This window comes from Procambarus clarkii, chromosome 72 (assembly GCF_040958095.1).
Source record: "Procambarus clarkii isolate CNS0578487 chromosome 72, FALCON_Pclarkii_2.0, whole genome shotgun sequence".
NCBI classification, from domain to species: domain Eukaryota; kingdom Metazoa; phylum Arthropoda; class Malacostraca; order Decapoda; family Cambaridae; genus Procambarus; species Procambarus clarkii.
Genome location: NC_091221.1, coordinates 11468518 through 11488687, shown reverse-complemented (window position 1 = coordinate 11488687; position 20170 = coordinate 11468518). Strand labels below are relative to the sequence as shown.

The following is a 20170-nucleotide window of genomic DNA, read 5'->3' as shown; positions in this document are numbered from 1 at the left end:
AGAGTCAACTGTGGCGTCACAGGCTGGCTTCCGGCTGTAAGTTTATCCCCACTTACCATGTTGAGCCTGTAGTACTGAGCTGTCACTTTATCACACGGCTCGACCACCACACTACCACCACACACTTGTTTATAAGTGTGTGGTGGTAGTGTGGTCTTATACATTTGTAAACAAGTGGGTACGGGTTGGGATTTATATTTTTCTGGCTGATTAAAGTCTAATTTGGCAAATGTTACAAGGTTAGTAGCTCACCCTGACAGTCAGTAGTTCACCCTGGCAGTCAGCAGCTCACCCTGACAGTCAGCAGCTCACCCTGGCAGTCAGCAGCTCACCCTGACAGTCAGCAGCTCACCCTGACAGTCAGCAGCTCACCCTGACAGTCAGCAGCTCACCCTGACAGTCAGCAGCTCACCCTGACAGTCAGCAGCTCACCCTGACAGTCAGCAGCTCACCCTGACAGCTTTATATTAAAGCGGAAATCTTTGGATGGAATATAGTTTTGCTTGTGGAAGTGGTGAATGTAATGTAGGTGACGGAGCCGCGCCAGCTAGTGTCGTATCACTACTCTGAACGGCTGCCTCATCCATGTCCGTCATGAGCGTGACCCCTTGGGCACGGAGACCTCGGGCGTGGCACACGGTAAGTGACAGTGGAATGAGCAAACTTGTGCTAACCCCTTGTGTTAAGGTGCTTGATGGGTCTTACGGCTCTTAACTTTCCCAGCTGTGTCTTACTTGCTACTTTCAATATGTGGCTCTGTAGAGTCCCACTTCATCCCTTAAGGTGTCGGCTTCGTCTGGTTGCAAGCCTCGGGAAATCCTCGTGGGTTCAGGAGAACTCCAGGTTGCAATCCTTTGACCGTGTCGCGGTCTGGGGCGTGTGCGTGGGACGACCCACCGCATAGGTTCGAATCGTCATCACGGCTCCTACGGAGTTCTTAGCAAGTGTAGAATGGAGCCGAGGGTACCTGTTGCGTAAAGCTTGGCCAGCAGGTAGGTTAGCAAGGTAACAGTCTCTGGTACCATGCAGTCAAAAACATCTGCATTGTTGTATGCAATATCACCTCTGTCCTGTTCTCTCTCTCTCTCTCTCTCTCTCCCACTCACCCTTCTTCTGCTGTCTTGTCCCTCCCTCTCTCCCTCTCCCTCCCTCTCTCTCCCTCTCTCTCCCTCTCTCTCCCTCTCTCTCCCTCTCTCTCCCTCTCTCTCCCTCTCTCTCCCTCTCTCCCATGTCTCTCCCTCCCTCCTATCCGTCAACATAACAGGTCTCCGCAGCTGCATATTACATAACTCACACTCAAGTTAATAATTACATGTCACGAGTCACATTAGGAAAATATATTACCACAGAAAACTACATGGAGGTAGGTGGTGGTGGTTGTGTATGGTGGTGGTTGTGTATGGTGTGGTGGTGGTTGTGTATGGTGTGGTGGTGGTTGGGTATGGTGGTGGTGGTTGTGTATGGTGTGGTGGTGGTTGTGTATGGTGTGGTGGTGGTTGTGTATGGTGTGGTGGTGGTTGTGTATGGTGTGGTGGTGGTTGTGTATGGTGTGGTGGTGGTTGTGTATGGTGTGGTGGTGGTTGTGTATGGTGTGGTGGTGGTTGGGTATGGTGGTGGTGGTTGTGTATGATGGTGGTGGTTGTGTATGGTGTGGTGGTGGTTGTGTATGGTGTGGTGGTGGTGGTGGTTGTGTATGGTGTGGTGGTGGTTGTGTATGGTGTGGTGGTGGTTGTGTATGGTGTGGTGGTGGTTGGGTATGGTGGTGGTGGTTGTGTATGGTGTGGTGGTGGTTGTGTATGGTGTGGTGGTGGTTGGGTATGGTGGTGGTGGTTGTGTATGGTGTGGTGGTGGTTGTGTATGGTGTGGTGGTGGTTGGGTATGGTGGTGGTGGTTGTGTATGGTGTGGTGGTGGTTGTGTATGGTGTGGTGGTGGTTGTGTATGGTGTGGTGGTGGTTGGGTATGGTGGTGGTGGTTGTGTATGGTGTGGTGGTGGTTGTGTATGGTGTGGTGGTGGTTGTGTATGGTGTGGTGGTGGTTGTGTATGGTGTGGTGGTGGTTGGGTATGGTGGTGGTGGTTGTGTATGGTGTGGTGGTGGTTGTGTATGGTGTGGTGGTGGTTGTGTATGGTGTGGTGGTGGTTGTGTATGGTGTGGTGGTGGTTGGGTATGGTGGTGGTGGTTGTGTATGGTGTGGTGGTGGTTGTGTATGGTGTGGTGGTGGTTGGGTATGGTGTGGTGGTGGTTGTGTATGGTGTGGTGGTGGTTGTGTATGGTGTGGTGGTGGTTGGGTATGGTGGTGGTGGTTGTGTATGGTGTGGTGGTGGTTGTGTATGGTGTGGTGGTGGTTGGGTATGGTGGTGGTGGTTGTGTATGATGGTGGTGGTTGTGTATGGTGTGGTGGTGGTTGTGTATGGTGTGGTGGTGGTGGTGGTTGTGTATGGTGTGGTGGTGGTGGTGGTTGTGTATGGTGTGGTGGTGGTGGTGGTTGTGTATGGTGTGGTAGTGGTTGGGTATGGTGTGGTAGTGGTTGGGTATGGTGGTGGTGGTTGGGTATGAGGGGCTGATGAACAAGGCAGACTCAAGGCCGCCTCCGCGCCTTTCTACGCCGCCCGCCACAGAGTCACCACCGCCTACGCCCATGTGAAGTTCACACCATATTCCCACACCCGTCCCTTCTCCCCCCCCCCCCCCCCACCCCACAAAATTTCCGACACCGCCTGTATCCTCCCCCGCACATACACAAGGGGGTCTGGTAGCTGAGTGGACAGCGCGCAGGACTCGTAATTCTGTGGCCCGGGTTCGATTCCCGGACCAGGCAGAAACAAATGGGTAGAGTTTCTTTCACCTTGATGCCTCTGTTACCTAGCAGTAAATAGGTACCTGGGATTTAGACCGCTGTTACGGGGCGGCTTCCCGGGGGGGGGGGGGGGGGAGGGGGGAGTGTTTGTGTATGGAAAACAATAGTAGTTAGTAACAGTTGATTGACAGTTGAGAGGCGGGCCGAAAGAGCAGAGCTCAACCCTCGCAAGCAGAAATAGGTAAATACAAACCCACTTACCCCACACAATAAAACACCTAAGTCACCATCTCTAAGCAACCCATCCTCCGAATTGACAGTATGGTTTAATACTAAGTGTAATGTCACCTCAACACCTATGGACGATAGCGCCTCAATTGCTGTGCATTAATTACGTGGCAAGGATGGAGCACCTGGTTGATACCCGCTTGATGGGGTTCTGGGAGGAGTTCTTCTACTCCCCAATGTGAGTTTGATCCACTAGGCTGTTGCTTGGAGCGGCCCACATATCCACCACAGCCCGGTTGGTCCGGCACTCTGTACTTTAGTACTTCTATCTGCATTTCCATGTTTTGTGAGAAATTCGAAGTTTTCTCGAATATGAACGGTATTTGAGTATTCCTCAGAAAGCGACCCACAACGGTCGACTAACAACCAAGTTCCTAATTACTGCTAGGTGAACAGAGGCAACGGGTGCAAGGAGACGCGCCTAGCTGTCTCGCCCTGCCCAGGTCCGGCACTCCTCGGAGGAAAGAATCTAGTTTCCTCTTGAAAGAGGAGTGTGGTGAGTGGCGGCGGGGTCAGTGGTCCCCATAACCGGCACCAACGCTGGGGCCGCCGGTCAAGGTCGCACTCTTTATTTTAACCACCGTTTTCTGTGAATATTGACAGGTCGATAAGTCTAGCAAGTCTTATGACGTCACGGCTCCCAGCCTTTTGTCAGGGAGTTACTGACCCTCTGGGCTGCTTCGTCACTCATCTGGAGTTCCACTGACCTTCCCTGCTGTGTTGGTCGCCTCGCTGTCTACACCACCCACTGTTTCCTTCTATGATATTTTTTTTTTTGTATTTTGCCCCGAGGGGCGAGTTTATTGGGCAGCGCCACTCATCTTGTGAGTGGAGATACCGTCATAGTAGAATGTACAACACTCCCCAATAGGAAGAAAACTCGCTGGGTTGTTCATCCTGTCACTTGTACCCAGACACAGCTGGGACTTGCTTAACTGCCTCAAGTGAACAGCTCCTCAAACAAGAAGATTAACATCTATCAACCCTTAAAAGCTTACGTTATCATGCGGGTGCAAAATGGGGGAAATCTTTTAAGAACAGTATCAATATTTGACAAATAGTGTTTTCCTAACTCAAACAATGTGGGGTTTATTATTCTACACATATTCCTAATGTCTCTCAGGTGTTCACATTCACGTAGATAGTGGTCAAGGCGGTGTCTGTCACTCTTGGTTAATCAAGTTTTGTTGGCCGGTTGTTTGGTTGTGTTGTTTTCTTGCTGCAAGCCTGCATGCCCAGTCAGGGCGGGGGCCATCTGTATCCACTCAGTCTTCCATGTATCTATGAAGCCTAATTTTAAAGCTATCTATACCAGTTGATATACCATGAGATATTAACCAAAATATAATTCACCCGTGTCAGCTTTTGCAGATGGCACAATCAGGATGAAACAAATCCACAAGAGGTGGTTCGACGAGGATTCGAACCTTCGTCCGGGAGGTTCGCAGGTTCGAATCCTCGTCACGGCCCTTGTGGGTTTGTTCATTTGATGCATCACGCTATTGTGATTTCTGTGTGTAATCAGCATGAAACTCTGTAGAAGACATTGAAAAACTACAAGCTGATATGAATAAAGTTTTCAATTAGGCACCAGGAAATAACATGATTAACAGTGATAAATGCCAGATATTTAGGTATGGTAAAAATTAAGACCTTAAACATAATACCGGGTACAAAGCACAATCAAATCTGCCCATAGCAGGAAAGCGGCATGTAATGGATCTGGGAATAATGATTTGTGACGACCTAACGTTTAGGGAACATAACCAAGCAAATATTGCATCAGCCAGAAACACGTGGTAGGAGGGATTACGAGAACCTTCAAATGCAGTGATCCCATCACAATGCTCACTATTCCGATCATTTGAGGTGTTCCGTCTTGAGCACTGCTTGAGACCCCCCCCCCCCCCTTGTCAGTCAGATACTTAGTCAGCAAGGCAGACAGCCCGCCTGCTTTCATACCTCTCACTGTATTTCCCACTCTCTTCACCTATGCCTCTCCTTCCTCTTTACTCCCCCCCCCAACAAAAACCCGTTGATCCCCCCCCCCCCCAGCAGTTACCATGACCCCCCTCAAGATACCCCGTGACCCCCCCCCCCTCAATGATACCACCACCCCCCTCGCAGCCACCTGAGATTCCGGGTTCAATCCCCCGGTGGAGGCGGAGACAAATGAGCAAAAAGTTTCTTTCACCCTCATGCCCCCGTTACCTAGCAGTAAATAGGTACCTGGGAGTTAGATAGCTGCTACGGGCTGCTTCCTGGGGTGGAGGCCTGGGCGAGGACCGGGCCGCGGGGACGCTAAGTCCCGAAATCATCTGAAGATAACCTCAAGATAACCCCTGACGGCCACCCCGTGCCCCCGCACGTGCAAATGTATTGTAATTGACTGTGGGAAGACTTACCACCTTTGCTTTTAATTATTCATGGTGACCAATTGTAGTTAATGAATGTGGTGGTAATGGTGTCTTAGGTGGGCTAGTGGGCATGGGAGGGAGGGAGGGATAGTGTGGGCATTGAGAGAGAGGGAGGGAAGGAAGGTTAATGTTTGTGTGGGGAAGGAGGGTTAAGGAAGGGGTAATGTGGGCATGGGAAGGGAGAGAGGGTGGGTTAATGTGGACGTCTATCATTAGTGTGTTTGATAGAGAGGTAGTGTGGGTGTGGGCGAGGGTGGGAGTAGTAGGGTATTTTGAGACAAAAAAGGACTATGCCAAAGCTAGAAGATAGAAGAAAGAGGTGATATGATAACCATTTACAAAATACTACCATGAATCGACCAAATTGACAAAGAGGAATTCTTGAAATCAGCAACTTCAAGAACAAGAGGACACAGATTCTAGCTGAGGAAACAAATTAAAGTGTCGAACAAATATTTGAAAGTTTTCTTTTGCAAACATAGTGGTTAGACGGTTGGAACAAGTTAAGTAAGAAGGTGGTGGAGACCAAAACCGTCAGTATTAGTAGTTTCAAAGCGTTATATGACAATGAGTACTGGGAAGACGAGATACCATGAGCATAGTTCTCCTCCTATAACTACACTTGCGTAATTACTCAAAATGCACACACAATACACAAAATAAAAAATACACACATGTACAAATGAACAAGAAATGGGCTCTGCAAAACTCTTCCGATGCTGTAGAAATGTTTTGGGAGGAATAAATAGAATTACAGTACTGATTCTCTGGCGATTTTACTTTTAGAAGGTGCACAGTGTATTAATTTTGTTCTTGTTTTTCAGGATGTTGGAATGAGAAGAGCGCTATCTGCAACCAGTCGGCATGTGTCTCTAATACCAAACTGCACAACGACAGTTATTTCTGCTGTTGCACAGGGCACATGTGCAATGATAATGTATCACATATATTAGACCCCACCCCCAGTCCAACTGTTACTACAGGTCCCGGTGAGTACTTGGCTGTGTTTGGGTCCCCATAGCCTCCAAAGATAATACAGTACCTGTAGCTACTGAGATTGAATGTACAAAGTTTGGATTATTGCCCCCATAAAAGTTCAAATTTACTGCTAGGGATATATCAAAGGGCAAAATAACAACTGAAACAACCTAATATGTCCTAGGCCTATTTGAGGTTTCCTGTGGCAAACTACTGACCTGAGGGTTTTGATGTCTGGGCATGGTATAGGGGTCAGGGGGTGCCTCACTCTACTTCACCAGCAGAGGCATTTAAACCCTTCCTTTGCCTTCTCAACCACAACCTAGTTCAGATTTTTCTCCTTGGGACGATACCTTTCTGTCCCAGGAATTGTGTGGAATATGGCTCTGCCCTGGGTCCATCGTGGCTGGCTTCTGGGCTGGGACTCCAAAGAGAGTTGAATTCTGTGTGCCATATGGTGCTTCAGAGTAATCTTATTTCTGGAGGTTCACATAGTCTCACTTTGTGCAGTCTGTGGCTCGTGCGGATCTATTTCGGTTCTTCCAATGGGATTCGGGCCTCGCTGTGTTCGACTCATTTGAGTTCGGGTCTGCCTCCTCTTATTGGTACTGTAGTGATATGAGGTCCTGAATTCATACTGGCTGGCTGACATCCTTCTCTTTTTTCCTTGGGGGACTTGGCATGGGTTTTGTCAAATCTGAATGCTCAATTGATAGTAGCAAGCTCCATATGCACTCTGGAGCCCTTATTATGGAAGATACAGGGCTGATACCCACTTGGTGGCTGTCGTTCATTTTTTGGCTCTCATGGAGTTCTTTGCTGAGAAGGTTTGTAAAGGTGTAGTTTTGCTTGCTACAGTCTTGGGTGTGGAGGCCGCGTTGCCTGCAGTTCCTGCTTTAGCATTGTGGTCAAAGTTGCTCGTCCCTTCCTCCTTCGAGAGGAGGAGAAGGGGGGGCAGAATTTTACTTGGCTTGTTTTGTGTGCCAGCAGGCTTTACTGGCCCAGGGTTTAGATTTGGTCTGGTCCTTAACTCTTGTCTTCCTTCCCCCTTTCACCTCTCTTTCCTGAGGACATTGTTGCTAAAGTTCTTTCAGCTGTTGCGGTGCTGCCTGTCACCCCACTAGTTAAATACTATATGGAGTTCTGTCCCTTTTTTTGAGAATCGGGCCAGTATAGTCGAAGCCTCACCTGCTGTTGGTCTGGTTGGGCTCTTGACAGTCTGATTATTGGGCCTTTGTGCTTCCTTAAGTAGTTGCCTTTCTGCTCGCTATCTCCATTTTACATTGCAGAAAGATGGCGCTGCTTGTAGCTCTTGCGCCAGGCCTTTCACGGTTCATCCCTTTGATGGAGGTGTTTGAAGGGGAAAAAGGGGAAGGCTGTCTAGCACCTTTGGCAGCTCCTGGTCCCTTGTTCTTTATACTTTTCTACTACCCCTTCTTGAGGTTATCTTGAGATGATTTCGGGGCTTTTTTAGTGTCCCCGCGGTCCGGTCCTCGACCAGGCCTCCACCCCCAGGAAGCAGCCCGTGACAGCTGACTAACTCCCAGGTACCTATTTTACTGCTAGGTAACAGGGGCATAGGGTGAAAGAAACTCTGCCCATTGTTTCTCGCCGGCGCCTGGGATCGAACCCAGGACCACAGGATCACAAGTCCAGCGTGCTGTCCGCTCGGCCGACCGGCTCCCCTTATGAATAAGTTCTTTTTAACCTCCCCTTGGCCCATATGACTGATAAGCTTCTGTCCATGTGAGTCTCGCTTTATCTACCATCTGATAACCTTGACAATCTTATTGGCTGAAGGATCATTGCTTTTCTTTATTTAAATGCCTTCTCTGGAGTGATATTTTCCTTATCTAGCATTTCCTATCTCTTGATGCACTTCAGTAGTTCATGCCTGTTTTTCCTTCTCTCTCTCTCTCTCTCTCTCTCTCTCTCTCTCTCTCTCTCTGAATACTCGGCTCTTATTTTGTGTTGACCTTCGTTTGCGTTGATATCATTTAGTTGTGGTAGCCGTTATGGAGTGAGCCTGTGCGCACTGTGTCACATGCTGGTATGTGTCTTCAGTTGAGAGTGCCACACTGCTGATGCAACTTGGCCTCATGGATATTATGGATAAATTTGTTATAATTTTTCCCATTATATAATCCATTGTCAACCTAAAGTTGGCACGTGCGTGTGTGTGTGTGTGTGTTTTGGAAGGGGTGAAGGGGGAATGTGATGAGAGAGGCATTAGTTATGATCTTGCTAATATATCAATTTCATGTTTCCAATTTTTTGCATTATACACAGTCATAATTACTAGACTCGCATTATAAATAATTAACGATCATACTACAGTAGTTGATGCATTGAAGAAATCTTCCATCCTCAAAACCACGAACCGAGATCTTTCCTTCCCATAAGTTGACTACATATATATCTGTTACAGAATTTGATGAAAAGGATGGGTTAACAGACTCGCTCTTGGTGCTGTATGTGATACTGGCAATAGTATTTTTATTGCTAGTGACATGCATCACAGTAACAGCTTTGCGGTGGAGGAGAACCAAGCCACCACCACACTCTACACAAGCTGAAGATCCTCCTAGTTCACCATGTATTGATATGGATTCTATTAAATTTATGGAAGTTATAGGTTAGTTTTTCCTTGCAATAATATTTGCATATATTGTGTACTGTGCTTGAAATTCTGCTGCATCCAAAATTTGCAGTTTTTATTTTATGACATTGTTTTTATTAGTGCAAATGATATACTGTAACACTTTTGTTTACATATTAAAATCAATTGGAAAAAATATTTATAAATGCTTTTTTTTTTTTTTTTTTAATTTTTTTTAACAAAATGCACTTCATGAGCATTCTCCAGTTATTTTTGTTATAGCAAAATACTGTATAACAATCATACTGTCCTACTGAAACACGCTCAGTTTAATCTGGCTTTCTAAGTTGTGTTCCAGCATTAGCCCATTTTATAGTATTGAAATGAACTGTGTTATTGTGTTCAGTACAGTATTTCACACTTTTATAGACTTTTCTCCTTAACAAGCTTTTGAATTCATTGTTTCTTCAGAATGGATATTATATTACCGTATTGCTGACCAAACCACACACTAGAAAGTGAAGGGACGACGACGTTATGGTCCGTCCTGGACCTCATCGTCCCTTCACTTTCCAGTGTGTGGTTTGGTCAACATATTTCAGCCACATTGTGACTTCTCGTCTGCTTACTGTATTGCTATTTGTCATTTTTTTAGGTCAAGGTCGATTTGGTAGAGCATACAGAGGTGTGGTTCAGGGCGAGGAGATAGCGGTGAAGCTGTTTCCCCACCACTACAAATCTTCATATCAAAATGAGAAATATATTTATTCTCTTCCCTTAATGGAACATTCCAACCTTTTGTCATACCTAGGTAAGATTTGGATATCCTTGCAATTCAAAGTATGTTCATAAATTATAGGTAGAGTACTGTACTGTATTGGAATTGACAATACAGTATTACGGTTGTATTACAAAGTTTAATAATAAAGATTTTTCTTTTTTTAATGTGCATCCAATATACTGTAAATCTTTACTCTGTCCAGGTTTGAAATGACAAAGTATACAAAGGAAGCTTGAGAAATAAGTCATTATAAATTTAATTCAATATTAACAATACAGGAAGTAACTTCACATTAAATTTGTCTTTGTCATGCACATTAATACATTATCTCAAATGACTGAACTCTCTTAACTCTTAGGCTGCAGCATTCCCAACACTCATTGCTGCTGGTTATCTTGAGATGATTTTGGGGCTTTTTAGTGATCCCTGCGGCCCGGTCCTCGACCAGGCCTCCACCCCCAGGAAGCAACCTGTGACAGCTGACTAACACCCAGGTACCTAATTATTGCTAGGTAATAGGGGCATAGGGTGAAAGAAACTCTGCCCATTGTTTTCTTGCCGGCGCCCAGGATCGAACCCGGGACCACAGGATCACAAGTCCAGCGTGCTTTCCGCTCACCCGACCAGCTGGTACCACAGAGACGGCCACGTAACGTGGACATGGTCTAGCTTACTGATCACCAAGGTCAGAATTGGTGTGCTCATAGAGGTGAGGGCAGCATGGTGGTGATCCAAGACCTACTTTATTACTAAGTAAATTGCAGAGGTCGCCATTGATCAGTTGACTGCTTACAGATAGCCCCGAGGGATAATACCATTACTGATAATACTTGAGTGTATTCTGCACATTGATGCTATTGAGCCTAATATGACTGATGGGATGCTCTGCAGCATAAGGGTTAAGTGAATGGTCTTGTGTAAATTCTTGTTTGGTTTCACCCAGTTTTCATTCTTTTGTACAGACATGTAATAATAATTATATATTTTAATTGTAACCAGGTGGGGGTGAGTGCATTGGACCTGATGGTAACATATATTATGGACTGGTGCTGTCATATTGCCCCAAAGGTCGTCTTAGTTCTTTCTTAGCAGAAAATACTCTTAGCTGGTCTACATTTTGTCAGATTGCTTTGAGTGCCACGAGAGGTCTTGCACATCTACATTCAGATATAAGGAAAGGAGGTAAGCTTAAATTATGATCAGCGTAAGTGTCGTGTGTTGAGTATCATATGTATAACACTTTAAATTTTTGTTGTTGAATATTGTACTACAGATCCTTCACTCACAGTGCATATTTTATTCATCTTGCAATATTATGTAGTCCATAAAACTTTAACTTAAATGGCTACTCTACTTTTCATACGTTATTCAAATTTTATTTTGAAATACTGTACCACTGTTCTAACAACTGCCTAAACTTGTAATTCTAATTAAGGTCAACTACAGCTGTTGTAGGTCCAGCCAACGTGCACAACTACATATAAGTGCTTGTAGGTCTAGATAGCATGTGCAACTACAGCTGTGCATGTAGTTGTAAATAACATGCACAACTACAGTTGTATTAACTTTTACATAGTCTTTTGTCCTTATGAAGTGTTTTGGTATTTTATTTCAGATATCATCAAACCATGCATTAGCCATAGGGACTTCAACACCCGCAATTTACTGCTCACGGAGAATTTATTATGTGTCGTCTCTGACTTGGGATTTGCCATTCACACGCAAGGAGCCAAGTATTTTATTAACGGTGAAGAGCAGCACGCAGAGACATCATCATTGACAGATGTGAGTTCAGATGATGTTATGATGGCTGTATAGGAATATTAATGTAAACATCTTTCCTCATTTGACATTCTTAGGCATTTCCCCAGTAGAAATACCTTATATTTTTAAACCGATAATATTTTGTCAGCGTTTTCTGGGGGAACCTCCATTGGCTTCCTGAAGCTATCTTGCTGAGGTAATGTGAGGTAATTATGTGGAGAAAGCACTAAGCCAATATGACTATATAGGAAAATGAGGATAAGGATTTAGGATAGGATGGATGAGAGGAATGGTGCTTAACCCTTTAAATAGTCAAAGATTGAACACTAACCTGCAAGAAGTGAGTAATTTGTTGAATTTCTGAAGTTCTGCTGTAAACTTCACCACCAGCACTGTGTTCACTGATATCTGAATCTTGTACATATTCTTCAATCACAGTCAGGATCTTCCATGACAACTATCATCATAAAATAATCAGTTATTTATTTTGTCATTATTAATTGACACTGTGGGCACAAGCTGCACGGTGGTGCTGTGAGCTGCAGCAGCATGCACAACCTGCGGGTCACTCATTCAGTAATGAGGCCCTCATACCCATGAGGGGTGCCAATGATTATTTGCAACATGGCAGCTATTTATTAAATATTGCACCAAAGAGGCAAATGTGAGCTCTGTTTATGTGCATGTTTCAATTGTAATGTGTGCTACATCACCCAGTGTTAAACTCCACCCAGTAGAGGATGGTATCAGTGTAGTGTACTCAATACTCCACCCTGATACAAACATTCTGGTTTGCATCATAAGGTATGCCATTACAGGGATAACTTTAATGACTAGTGTGATTGAAACTCGTCTTGTTTTATAAGTTTCCAGCAGACTTTTTGTTCAAGATTTGGTATATAAATGTTTGGAGTGTAATTTATAAACTTGTTATTTTAGGTTGGAACATTAAGGTACATGGCTCCAGAAGTTCTTGAAGGTGCCGTAAATCTTCGAGATTGTGAGGCAGCCTTGAAGCAGATTGACATTTATGCTCTTGGTCTAGTGTTGTGGGAGTGTGCAGCACGGTGCCATGACCTTTACCAGGGCCTCCAAACTCCCCCATACAAGTTGCCTTTCCAAGCTGAAATTGGTATGTATTTACTGTATTTACTTCTCACAAAGAACATTCCTATAGGTCATTTCTTCTGTCCTCATCTTTTCACTTCAAGGTTTTGGTATCTATATTAACGAGTCCAAAAGTGTGGCTCTTCATTATGCTTTCGGGCACTTGTGGGCAGAATTAAATCAAAGTTATGATGATAGAGATCAGAGGCTGAATGTGAGGATGCTGCAGCCTCCAAGACCCAAAAGGAGTCCTGGAAATCTACAAAATTTGGGTTCCGGTATAACCTCAGGGACCCGCAAGAACCCAAATTTTGTGTTAGCTTTGTGCTTGGATGTAGCATTGTGACGTTTGTGTATAATAAATCTCTTCACTTTGACATAGCCCATCTGCCTACCCAGCTCATTCTCTTTTTACCGTTGAATATACATACAGGATTTTGAAATATATGTATAGTACAGAGGGGAAATGGGGTTGGCATTTTTGTCATTAATATTTGATCAGCTACAGTTGAAACATGCCTAATTTACTCACGAGTATTATTGAGACTTTACTGGAAAGGATTTAAGCTTGAATACTGTATTATTCCTAGCTTTGTAGTCATAATCTGCTCAAAAGAAATCTGAAAAATCTAAAAAATATGATTATTGAATACAAAATAAACATTTGAGAGTGTAATTTGTTGAATTTTCTCATTGGCAGGTCTTCATCCAACATTTGAGCAAGTACAAGTGCTGGTGACTCGCAACAAGGCTCGACCATTATTCCCATCGGTGTGGAAGGACACGAACCCTGCGATACGCTTACTCAAAGAAACGATTGAAGATTGCTGGGACCACGATGCTGAAGCACGACTCTCGGCTATGTGTGTTGAGGGACGATTGGCAGAATTACCTGTTCTCTGGGACAGATATAAATGTATGACTTTGTCTCTCTTTCAGTGGCATTTATATACAAATTCTTATTGCAGGTTACCTTATGCTCTTTGTTGATTGTGTAGATGTGCTTTGCTATTTCCTCTGGGCTGATTCCTGCTCATCTCATTGAATTGGAAAAATATAGTATTGATCACCATCATGATGAAAGAAAAAGGAATGGTTACCAGGCAAATTAAATGAGTTCAATTTGATTTTTGCAACATATAAATTAACTGGCACCTTGCAAATTTCGGTATCGAGTAATGAGCTATTTTTATTTTTGTTCTCATCTATTGTATTTGATCATTGCAGCAAGCCTAGGAGTAAATGGAGTGAGTCCAACAATGAACCCAATGTGTAATCTGGCAGTGACACAGAGACAGGGTGAAATGTTCAGTGGCCTCGTAGGAAATGGAGGGAAGGTCATAAGCAATGTTATCACTCCACGAGATAAGGAATCCAGTGTGTCTGAAGCAACTGTTGACACGACCATCACTATGTCCCCTTCAGAACCTCCATCTGATACATGTCTGGGTAAGATAGTAAATCTAAATATCCCTAGCTTTTCAACTATGTGTTGCATTATAAAGGATCATTGATGCTTGAATGTTGGTTTTCAGCTGTGTGTTGTGTGGCATGAAACTCGGTATACTGAAGCAGGCCAGGAATGATTGCATATGATCCATATCTAATTGTTGATCACACATTGAATGATCATTTCAATGGATTGGAGCACACCTTGAATGATCATTTTAATGGAAGCACTCAAGGCTTACCTCGAGGTTACCTTGAGGTGTTTTCAGAGCTTAGCATCCCCGCGGCCTGGTCATCGCCCAGGCCTCCTGGTTGTTGGACTGGTCAACCAAGCTGTTAGACGCGGCTGCTCGCAGTCTGACGTATGAGTCACAGCCTGGTTGGTCAGGTATCCTTTGGAGGTGTTTATCAAGTTCTCTCTTGAACACTGTAAGGGGTTGGCCAGTTATGCCCCTTATGTGTAGTGGAAGCATGTTGAACAGATTCAGGCCTCTGATATTGATAGTTCTCTCTCAAGGTACCTGTTACACCTCTGCTCTTCAATGGGGGTATTCTGCACATCCTGTCATGCCTTCTGGTCTCATGTGGTGTTATTTCTGTGCTGCATTGAAATAATATAAGAGAGGGGCTTATGACAGATGAGAACAGTTGAAAAACATTTTCATCGTCTTGAAGTAATTGTTTATAACTACACTAGTTTAATGACATAAGTACTAAGTACACTATAAATATAAAATATAAAAATGCTCTACTTTTGTATGAGTGGATGGTAAAAAAGTTGTCATATGTTCAGAAATGTTCCAGGTTAATTCTGAAAGAAACTTAATTTTAATGTGACTGATAAAAATATAGGCCTCTATTCTCTGCATATTCAAGAACATAAGCTTTTATATGGTACTGTGCTGAAATATCTGCAGTCTATTGTTCTTTATATATGACTGAACAATTTTGTATTAGGGATCTGAGATATATAGCTAATTATGTTTGTTTTCTTCACCGTAGGTAAGAATCAACTAATCGGGACATTGCAGCCTCCGATTCCACCCCTTCAGCCACATCAGGGTCGCAATCCTTGCATGGAACGCAACCTGATCAGAGAGGTCCCTCAACAGCTCAGTGTTTCGGGCAACATCCTTATAGATCATTTGAAAGGCAATGACATAAATTCTATAAATACTATTAATTCCGTGAACTTGATGGATGCACTAGATGTCCAACATGCTCTAGAGTCCCATGCATTTACTAATGAACAAATGATGCCTTTGTTGAATGGGCACTCTAATGCTGCCTCGGTGGTGTCACAGTCACGCCCTGCAATGCCGCCTCCTACTCTAGTGCAGCCAATACCATACGTTCAAAATGAAGTTCGTTCTATTGACAATCAACCAAAGCGGCAAAATACAGCCGTGCGGGAAGATGAGAATCGTGATCGTGGTCACAGTAACGGAAAAGGTAGTTCGTGGCGGAGATGGCGTAATGCATGGGAGGACAGATTAAAATCATTAATTCCAAGACGACGGCACCACAATGGAGAAGATGAGGAGAGACAAGAGATATTAGTTACCCCCACTAGTAGTAGTTTATCAGAGCCACCAACACCAGTGACTACATCACAGTCAGTGGCAGTCACAGCAGCAAATCTCCCCATGCAAACTGAGGTGCTCCTCACAAATGGTGGCCCTCATACTGTCATCTCCCCAAACCATGCACTGAATATTCAGCATTCATCGTTACCAAATTATATAGCTGAAACTGAGATTGGCATTGCAAAATTGCATCTGCAGAATGGATATGCACCAGTAATTAGGTCAAGACAAGGATCAAATGATAGTGGACTCAATAAATCAAGTGAAAACAGTGTTAGTTTCGTGGACAGTGATAATTCTTGTGAGAAATTAAAGAGACCTACTACGCTTACTCTGCCAGATAGGTCACGCCAAAGTCTTTCAAATAAAACTCAAACACAACAGTTGAATCAGGAGAATAATCAGGACACTCAAAGTACAGATTGTAATGAAAGTAATCCGGGATTGGACTGTGAAGAGTCGCCACCACTGAGAAAAGCGAAGCAGCGTGTCAAAACTCCCCGAAGGCCTATGAATCCTCGTCTTTCATTGTACGATGACCGCATTATGGGATGTGATGAGAGTGAGGAAGATGGGCAAGTTATCAAGGGTGAAGGCCACTTGGATGAAACCTTGTCACATTCCTTACCTCTTCATATGGATACACTGGAGCAGCAGCAACCATTCCTCACCAAAAGTGTAGTTGTAACATCAGTTCCCTCTCAGAACACCAGTGCAGCTTCCCTGAGGCATTCCAAGGTAGCTAGCACAGTGAGCAGCAACAAAGGTAGTAGTAGGGGTGGTGGCCAGACGTCGCTTGGACAAGAGCTTCCCTATACGCAGCCAAATTCCCAAGCAGTTGGTGTCCTGTAAATGTGATTTAGAAATTTAATGAAAGTTAATCAAGCAACTGCTTGCATTTTGTTATTTTGAAATGTAAGTCATCTGATGTATTTCAGAAGTTAAGTGATATATAATCTCACAGGACTTTGCCCTGTTGAGTGTGTGTGATTTAATGAAATATTCCAAGTTAGTATGGATATTGAGTTATGCTGCCAGTAGTGTGGAAGAGACATGTAAATGTTAGAAGAAGAGACATGTAATTGTTAGAACAAGGAGCACTGCATGTCAATATCATATATTTACAAGCCATTATATTTCTAAATTTTTGTTTATCCTTGGCTTTAGTGTATGGAAATACGACTCACATTGTTTTTGCGTATTATGTAGATTATTTTTTTTTAAAGCAAGTAGACCAACTGCTTTTCTGTAACCCATAATCAAGCCATATTGTCATGAAAGGCGGTTATGAAGCAAAATTTTGTGTGTAGACAAAGGCTAAATATATCTACAATATAGTGACTTATACCTTCTGGATGTAATTTCTTTTATACAATCAACTAAGTTTTAAAATGCAGACAATGGCTACTTTCCTTATGGATTTTAAACAGTTTTTTAAGATTAAAAAAAAGAAATAAGGCCTGTAAGGCTTAACACATTCTAGTCTGTTATTAAGTAACTACTTGATATGCCTGGTGTGGCTTGACTCAGACCATCCAAGCAAAGGTTGTCATATGTGGATGCAACTTATTGAATGATTAGTACTGTAATGCATCTACATGGAAAAATTTGAGTATATATTTTATTGTATAATTGTTTTGTATTTTAATTTCCATAAAGCTTGAAGATTTGGTATATAATATTACATTGACTGTACCTTACCTTGAGGTTACCTTGAGGTGCTTCCGGGGCTTAGTGTCCCCGCGGCCCGGTCGTCGACCAGGCCTCCTGGTTGCTGGACTTCTCAACCAGGCTGTTAGACGCGGCTGCTCGCAGCCTGACGTATGGCAGCCTGACGTATGACGTACCATTGAGTTTTGTGTAATACTTGGTGTACCGAGGTGGTTGGCCAAGTGTGTACCTGGGTAAAGAGTAGCGGTGTGGACGGATGTGGCAACGACACAACACTTTAATGAAAACTCCATCCAAAGATGTGATAGTTGTTAACTTAAGTCTTGTTGCAGTTTGTAATAGGGAAGAAGCTGCTATATTTGTAGCCTTTGTAAACGTGGTGTCAAATGTTGCTAGAGAGGTCTAAGTCAAGTCATTACTAGGAGTTGGTTAGGATTTGCCTTTTCTTTCATTGGTTTAATTTCCAATTAGGTATTATGTATTTACAACATATATTTTATTTTTCATATATTTTTTTATATGAGGATTTAGAGATATTACTCCCTGTATGAATACTGGCATAGGTGTGTGTGATTAATATTGAAGTTCAATGTTAATGAAGCAGACTTTTATCTTCAACTAGACAGTGGTGGATATTATTGTTATTAATTGTAGATAACAAACTGTTTTTCTTTTGAAATTCAAATACTCTGAAACCTTAGACTGAAATTGACTATGGTTGTAAATTACAATGCTAGATGTAAAATAATAATAAAATGCTTCTGCTTGCAAAACCAAAAAGTATTTTTTTAGGTAGCCATGGTTTTAGTCCCTCCCCATAAGTATATGGTTTCTCCCGACTTAGTTCAAATGCAAATGATCACGCCATGTTTTGACGACTCGGCAAATTATATATATTTTTTGAGGGGTCAGTAGTGTTTTCCTAGGGTTGGTCCAGAACTGGGAATAGAGATAATTAGGTTAGGCTGTATTGAGCCAAGATTGATTGCGGCAGCTTCCCATGTGACTTGGTATTGTTGCTTGGCACATTCATGCATGTTAATTTTTTGTTTATAAGGCATTACATTACACTTATTCATTCTTCACATTCTTCATTTAAATTTTCACTTTCTGAATCTGGATGTACAGTATTTTGATGGAAGGTACACAATTATTTTTTACTTTTGCAACAAATTTGTAATGAGATGCAGTATACTGTACTTGATGTCCATCCCAAGAAAATTGTACCAAAGAGTTATTAGCCTTTATGGTAGACATGAGACTAAATAGTTTGTCTTAACCATAATTGAGATCAAACATACCTTAAGTGTTTCAAAAACTAATTGACCAAATAGGTATGTACTGTATGTAAATTTTTGAATACTTCGTTAGATGAGAACTATATTGGATATTAATTTGAACTTTAAGGAACCTGTTGGGCACAATGAGGTGTTCATGGCTCGATCACTCATTAAATGGACGACTGAACACCAATATTTTCTTTGTGACCAAATTAATTTTTATCACTACCATCGTCTTTTACCTTCATTCAAGAGTTGTCCTGATTAACAGCAAGAGATGTAACATTTTCTTCCTTTTAAGGCTAGATTATTGGGCTGCATTGTTGCAGTTTTATTTTAGGCAATTGGAATACTGTACTTTGGTACATTCGTTTAGCCACTGGGTTAGATATGTTTTTACTGCAATTGTCAAAAATTTTCTCATTGCCAGAGATTTTTGTTCAGTATTATAAGTTTATTAGGTAAGAGAAAGGAAAGCCTTAACCCTTAAGCTGCGTCAAGTGGTCTTGGGTACCCTTCTGGCTACTGCACAATATGTACTATTAGAGGCTTTCTCTCGTGGTGGCTGGTTTACAGTTGGCATGAGACCTCTGTTGACCGTGGAAGTAACACCCACGGCAATATAGGTCTTATGCTGAAATGTCCTCGAGGAAACTAAATTCCTTTTTCTCTTTTGTACCTATACTGTAGAGTATAACTATCATGAACTACAATAATAGATGAATGCAAGTCGGTAATATCGATATTCGCGTGTTCAATACTGTATATTTATGTAAAGTAATAAAATGTTCAAGTGATTTCCAAAAATGAGAGAATATACATTACATACACGTAATATACGTATATTACGTAATATACATTAGTAAGGTACAATATACATTATACATTATATACAGGCGATGAGTCACAATAACGTGGCTAAAGTATGTTGACCAGACCCCACACTAGAAGGTGAAGGGACGCCGACGTTTCGGTCCGTCCTGGACTATTCTCAAGCGATTGTCTTGAGAATGGTCTAGGACGGAGAGAAACGTCGTTGTCCCTTCACCTTCTAGCGTGTTGTCTGGTCAAAATACATCATATATTTTATACATTATTACTTTGGGAAAATAATGAATGCAGTACAGTGTACGTGTTTACAACATGTATACAGTACATACAAACTCTCAGTTGACTGCTTGTTACCAATTGGGATGGCATTTGTTTTTTGCCACAACTTTACAACCAGGCCAGACCAATGCTATGACAAACAATTTTTTTTTTTCATTCTATGCCAATGATATTTCATCACTTCTAAATACAGGTAATTGTTTTTTTTATTGCACATTGAGGCAAATTGCATTTAAAAATCCCTGAGCCAATGGGTTAATGCTCCATGGTATTCATTTAGTCTCTGTTCTTTCTTTTTTGATTTGTACTAGTTAGACATTTAAACCTTTGCAGACCTAAAAGT

General features: G+C 42.7%; 1 protein-coding gene across 1 annotated transcript in view; it reads left to right on the top strand.

The window, feature by feature from the left end:
* LOC123773723 (uncharacterized) overlaps window positions 1-18906 on the top strand; it is a 79080-nt gene extending 60174 nt beyond the window's left edge. Inside the window, exons 3-11 of the mRNA XM_045767589.2 lie at window positions 6327-6491; window positions 8909-9115; window positions 9735-9890; window positions 10860-11042; window positions 11476-11645; window positions 12564-12756; window positions 13432-13647; window positions 13959-14180; window positions 15183-18906. Coding sequence (XP_045623545.1) covers window positions 6327-6491; window positions 8909-9115; window positions 9735-9890; window positions 10860-11042; window positions 11476-11645; window positions 12564-12756; window positions 13432-13647; window positions 13959-14180; window positions 15183-16618 — 2948 coding nt within the window. The 3' untranslated portion in view covers window positions 16619-18906. The remainder of the gene's footprint in view (window positions 1-6326; window positions 6492-8908; window positions 9116-9734; window positions 9891-10859; window positions 11043-11475; window positions 11646-12563; window positions 12757-13431; window positions 13648-13958; window positions 14181-15182) is intronic.
* The last annotated feature ends 1264 nt before the right edge of the window (window positions 18907-20170 follow it).